General features: G+C 39.8%; 1 protein-coding gene across 1 annotated transcript; it reads left to right on the top strand.

Annotated features, from left to right (window-relative positions):
• Positions 1-397: 397 nt before the first annotated feature.
• Positions 398-5,863, top strand: lum (lumican). The gene is made up of 3 exons (XM_059326241.1): positions 398-514; positions 1,413-2,288; positions 4,355-5,863. Exons 2-3 carry the CDS (start codon positions 1,418-1,420, stop codon positions 4,507-4,509), a joined length of 1,026 nt encoding a protein of 341 aa, XP_059182224.1. The 5' UTR covers positions 398-514; positions 1,413-1,417; the 3' UTR covers positions 4,510-5,863.
• Positions 5,864-6,497: the final 634 nt, after the last annotated feature.

The raw sequence follows: 6,497 nt of genomic DNA, 5'->3' as shown, positions 1-6,497 counted from the left end.
AGATCGTTTTCACATTTTTCCACACATAGCGTCTCCTACTTCCTAGCTTTTTCCACAAACAGTCCCCCTAACTTAAGTTTCTGCTTGCACCCACTTTGGGGTAGTTGTTTGCAGGATAAATACCCAAAGAAGTGATTGTAAAGGTGATAAACTTTGTATGATGCTCTTAATCACGTTCACCTTTTCCATTTTCTTTTAGTTTTTTTGTGGTGTAATATTCCCTTTCTTTATTGCACCTGCTCTTGGTTAGTAAACAGCAGTTTTTGGATGATGCTCACCAAGACATTCATATTGATGACACCTTCAATTTATTTGACGACCTGACTCCAGTGTGCTGAAGAAGCCTCCCCTCCTCCCTCTCTGTCTCTCCATCTACCCCTCTCTTTCTCTCTCTCCTCCCCCTCTCTCCTGCTTTCCCTCTGTGTTTTTCTCCAGAGACCTCCAGTTTTTGAACACCACACTGTTCTTACCTACTGGCCCTCCACCCCACACGCACTACGAGAGAGAATCACAGGTAAGCTTGCATGTGGAGGCATGGATTTGTGATTTCCTGTTAGAAATTCAGAGTAATAATCAGTTTTTTCCGGATAGGATTATCAGCTGTCACTGCTAGGCTTTTGGGCAGTGGCTATGGCTGTAACCGAGAAGGCAAGAATACCAGTGCATGGAACAAAAAGTTGTGTTAGAAGTTTAATGATTTTCATATTGCTTTAGGAAATCAGTGTATTAGCCTAGATCCTACATGTTGATTCAGCTCTGCAGTGCATTTTGAGGACTGTTTCATAGATTTAGCTGACTTTAGACTCAATCTGTTGCACTTGGATCCAGCTTCAATCTGCATTTTTCATGTGTCTGGAATGAATTATTCTGGTTTAGCATTGTCTGCGGGGCCGAAGTTGTACAATCATGATCCTAAACTAGTTATTGTTCTGTGTGCTTGCTTAATTCCTCTCAAAGAACGGACAAAAATCACTTTATTTAGTGCATAAAAACATGTGTTAAAGATTAGTGTAATGTTGATGTATGTGTATATATTGTGCACTCTTGGAACATCTGTGTTGCATTATTGCTTCCATTGCTGGTTTATGTATCAAGTTGATAGATTGCTGGAGGTACTGGAGCAATGCAGTTTGGTTCAAGCTGCAGCTGTAATGATGTGGCTCGACACAGATAATTGAATCAAGGAATCTCGGAGTCATTGGTCTCCAATGGGCTGACATGAACTCTTGACCAATTATATAATACTCTAGAGAGTGGGTGTGGTGCTATGGGGGTGCCACCAGAGTTCAAACTAGGCTCCAACAAATCAAATCCATTTATGTTTTATTACTCTTAAACATTTGCTGCTCTTGACCCTTCTAACCTTTTTATCTTCCCTGCCTCCCCTTCCTTTCTGTCTGTTGGATCTCCAGAAGTCATGTTTCCTCTCCGTGTACCCCTGTTGGCCATTCTGGTCAGCGTGGCGCTGTGCCAATATGATTACGAAGAACAACCCATGTCCATGCTAGGACCCTCTGGGCCCAACTGTCATCAAGAATGTGACTGCCCATACAACTTTCCCACCGCCATGTATTGTGACAGCCGCAAGCTCAAGTTTGTTCCAATGGTCCCATCAGGGATCAAGTATCTGTACCTCCAGAACAACCAGATAGACGGGATCAAGGCGGGAGTGTTTGATAATGTCACTGATACACTTCGCTGGCTGGTGCTTGACAACAACCAGATTACCAATGCTAAGGTAGAAAAGGGCACCATCGACAAACTCAAAGTCCTGGAGAAGCTGTTCTTCAGCAACAACAACCTGACGGAGCCAATCATCCCTCCCTCAAAGTCCCTCGATGAGCTGAAGATAATGTACAACCAGTTATCCAAGTTCCCCTCTGGACTCCTGACTGACAAGGAGAACTTGACCTACATCAGCCTTCAGCACAATCAGCTGACCTCCGAAGGCATCGCAGGGGCGTTCAAAGGGTCCAAGAAGCTTCTGTCTCTGGACGTGAGCCACAACAAGCTGAAGAAGCTGCCCGCCGGAGTCCCCAGTTCACTGGAAATCCTCTATGCTGACTACAACGACATTGATGCTGTTGGAGGAGGATACCTGAACAAGCTGCCCGAGCTGCAGTACCTGAGGATCGCCCACAACAAGCTGGTGGACGCTGGCATCCCCTCTGGAGTGTTCAATGTGACATCACTGGTGGAGCTGGACCTGTCTTTCAACAAACTGCAGTCCATCCCTGAGATCAACCAGCGGCTGGAGCAGTTCTACCTCCAGGCCAACCAGATCAACAGTGAGTAGCAATTGTCAAAGCATTTTTCAAATCTTTATATCTTATTTGTCTTGTTTCTTGAAGGTGCCCTGTGGAGTTATGTTTTAATTTACCATGTCTCACCAAAACATACTGGCCCTCATCTATCAAACGAGTGTAGAAACGAGCGTGAAAACGAGCGTAGAAACGAGCGTGGAAACGAGCGTAGAAACGAGCGTAGAAACGAGTGTAGAAACGAGCGCGGAAACGAGCGTAGAAACGAGCGTGGAAACGAGCGCGGAAACGAGCGTAGAAACGAGCGTAGAAACGAGCGTAGAAACGAGCGTGGAAACGAGCGTAGAAACGAGCGCGGATCTGAGCGTTTATTTCATCTTACGAATGTTTGATAAATCACATGTGTACCGTGTCGTATCTCGCCAATCACAGCGTGACAATGATCGGCTGTTGATAATTGCTGCTGCTCGAAACAAGCGTAATTTAAGTTACGAGTTTACGACACCAAAGGACGCAATACGGCCAAAAAGAGGATTTTTTTTCTTTTTCTTTTTTTTTAAGTCAGCTTTATAAGCAAATGCACCTTCACAACAGTAACAACAGGATCGAAATAGGCATTTTACAGAAATATGCAGCGATGGAGGTTTATCAAATAAAAGTACTTATAGTTATAAACTATAAACAAGTTCACTGAATATTTTACATTTGGAGCACAGACGTAAATTTTCCACAGCTTTTTGGTTGCAGCCAGGAGGTAAACAATGTTTTAAAATAAGTTTTAATTCCAAAAGAAGATGAATTTCTCAGAGACATAAAGTGAAACGCTGACGTCCAAAACCAACTGGTTTTGTTTGGCAACATAAAAAGTGAAAAAGGAAATCAGTGCCGCTGTCAGCAGAGTAGCAGTGGACCATCCAACTCCTGGCTAGTTTGGAATATTTCATTTATACATTGTGATATATAAAGCCTAATAGCCTACATAATATCCACATTTTATGATTATTATTATTATTATTATTATGATTGAGAGATATTATTCACTTCTTTACATTTAGTAAGAATTCTGTCCCAGTCAGAGGATCGTGTTGCAGCGTTGATTGGAAATGTTTCTGATGTCAGAGCCGGATAGCAGTAAATAGCAGAAGAAAACAACATTTAATAGCCTCGGCTAGTATTCTGGTTAAAGAATTTCATGGTCGCAGGGTGTATTTATTTTTAATCAGGTTTTAGAGATTAATAATATAGTCTAAAAATGCTTTGGTTTGTCACCATTTAAAAAAAAACACAGCAGAGTTTTATCAGCTCCAGGAATCGATACAATAGTCTAAAAACAATTCTCCGACAATTTACGCTGACTCAAATTTGCGTACACGAGCTGAGAGCAGACATGAGATCTGATCGTACCCTCCGCACACGTCCAAACTGTAAATGCCGAGCCTTGCGTAGAAATGATCGCGCGCCCAATTTACGCTCACTTTCTGACGTACGCTCGTTTGATAAATGAGGGCCACTGCTTCCTTTTAGCTAACTGCATTTCCTTCTCCGGTAATAATATGCAAAGCTTAAATTTATAGGGGTTTTAAATCATGCACATTGGACCATTGGTTCGGGGAAAGGGACCTGAAAAAATGTAATACCAGAACCTCAATCAAGCATGGACACCTGGCCAATCCTAGCACTTGAATGGTAGACAGGTTAGAGCTTGCCAAGATAGCTTCTAGTCTTCTTCACTGCTTTTGCAGGCACATTGCTATGCTTTTATCACCAATAACTGGGTTTGTTTGCTTCTTACGAAAGGTTTTGCAGCACGATATCCTACGTAACGACAACAACATTATTACCTCGTGATTATTTCAATTTTAAACATCATGATCGTTGTTTTACCATTACGTTGCTTCATCAGCTGACACAATTTTGTCGGGATACCTGCAGACTCCATCACTTCTCATAGGAGTCACTGGGAACCATTCATGAGAACAGTGATCAGAATCCCCACAGCGTGCCTTCAATCCCAAGTAAAAGGTGTTTGGCATAAAAACTATTGTATACCTTTCAGTTTGCATAACCTTCTCTCCATTTTTGATTCTCTGCAGAGTTTGACCTGACCAGTTTCTGCAAGTTTGTTGACCCAACAAACTTTTCCCAGCTGAAGCATCTGCGCCTGGACGCCAACAACGTGACACACGGCAGCATGCCCCCCGAGTACTCCAACTGCCTGCGCCTGGCTTCAGATATCATGTTTGAATAAGAACCTCGTCACAACGATCTCCACCACCATGACACGGCTCATCACAAATCCCTTCTGGATTTAAATGGCGCAATATCCCTCCTGTCATAGTACTCACATGTCCTTGCACATAAGTAGTATGCAAATATGAGATACTGTAATGGCATCTTCATCAATTTAAATATATATCTTGAATGAATCAAGAGCTAGAAATTTGATAAACAACCAATGGAAGAGAAGCTATAAAAAAAAAAAAAATTGGCAATGTATCTTGCTACACATGCAATCAAATATTTCAAATATTTGAATTTAGCCGAATATTCTCATTGTTCAAGTAAAAATGAAGACAAAAAATACACAAAAAAAATTAAAAAATAAAAGGACAAAAAGTTCTATGAATGATATGATAGTAATTCATATGCTTTGATTAAAAACACACACTTTAAACATTCCAAACTTGCATTTGATTACATTGAATACAGACACAGTGGAGAAAAAACAATGGCTCCGATGTCTTAATTCAGTTGTTAATCGTCATTTTGTTGTCTGTCTTGTATGTTCCAATCAATGTTTAGCATGTATAATATAGTGTGAGTACAATAACTAATCCATTGCTGTGCAAAGGACCGGCAAATAAGGACTGTGTACTCAGACTTCAGTGTATAATGCCTAATGTGAGAAAATGATGATCAAATGTAAAATAGCAGTTACATAGCAGTTACATTTTTCAACATTTTGAATGAATCAAAGTGGTTTCAAGGAGAATACCAGCGTTCTTTACTCATGTCTGCTTCAATACTTAAATGGTGCCTTGATGCAAATACCACAGATTGACTTTGCTGAACTGTAAAGTAAAAAAAAAGTAATATCAGGAGAACAAATATCTCCTTATAAGCTCAATTGAAGTAGGACTGGAGGTACTTGAGCTGAATAAAGGAATAAGAGACATTGGTATTATCCTTGAAACTACTTTCTCTGCTCAGTTAAACCTTGAGATGATGATGTTTTTCTAGAAATCACGAGTCAAATTGTTGCTTTACCTAACTCCTAGCTGTCCACTTTCATAAGCATTGCTGATTTGTATACATTTGCATTACTTGCATGCAACCAATGCCACCATTCTTTGATAATAAACTACAGCTTTTGCAGTTAAGGCGCTCTCATTGTTACATTGTTGCTCACCATGTTTTGCCAAAAGCTTCTTACCGATATAAAGTCAACCTGGCAGCAGTGTCGTGTTGATGGAAGTTATGTTATTAGAATATCACATTTTTTGTTTAGGTCATTTCTCATTTTTATCGTGATTTCTTTTGTGGCCTTTGACTCGGTAACTGCTCTTGGATTTGCTGTGAGAAAAACAAACACAGTTGAATAAACTATGTTTCCAACATATTTGTATGATATCGCTTTTTAAGCCTGCTGTAATTAATTTTCGTGCGTGTATAGAAACAAATCGATAAGCCCATTTTATTTGATTTAGCGTAAATATAAACAACTTTCAGGATGGCCTTGTATATAATAGATGTATCTGCTGATGAAAATTTGCTAAAACTGTCATTTGCGTACCGCTTTTAAACAAGGTGTCCTTTAAAAGGTTTATTAATCATGATCATTAAATTTGAATCAGTAATTAGCCACTAATACATAAAAACAACTTACCAGATTGCAAAAAAAAAATATGGCTGGTGTAATAAAACAATTTGTCACATAGTATAAAGTAAATTAAGTAACCAAATGTGTTTTTTTATGCAAATCTCTAACTACACAGTGAATTGACTGTACCCAAACCGAGAATATTTAGATTTTTATTGCTCAATAATGGCTTAAAAACAGAAAGGTGACAGTATGAATAGTATAATCTGGTTACAGGAACAAGCTGAAGTGAATCTGCAGTTAGTCTTGTCCACAGATATGACAGTATAAGAGCTGAGCATTGTAACAGAGCATGATTAGTTGCAGATTACTTCTTACTCTGTGGAGAGTGTTGTCATTTTTGGCAGCCACCATCT

The sequence above is a fragment of the Centropristis striata genome, chromosome 22, assembly GCF_030273125.1.
Source record: "Centropristis striata isolate RG_2023a ecotype Rhode Island chromosome 22, C.striata_1.0, whole genome shotgun sequence".
Classification (NCBI taxonomy): domain Eukaryota; kingdom Metazoa; phylum Chordata; class Actinopteri; order Perciformes; family Serranidae; genus Centropristis; species Centropristis striata.
This window is presented reverse-complemented; position numbering and strand designations above follow the sequence as displayed.

Bases quoted from the DNA above. Each gene is read 5' to 3' on its own strand.
- lum (XM_059326241.1), top strand. From the start codon at position 1,418: ATGTTTCCTCTCCGTGTACCCCTGTTGGCCATTCTGGTCAGCGTGGCG. The intron at 2,289-4,354 runs GTGAGTAGCAAT...GATTCTCTGCAG, and splicing joins CCAGGCCAACCAGATCAACA to AGTTTGACCTGACCAGTTTC.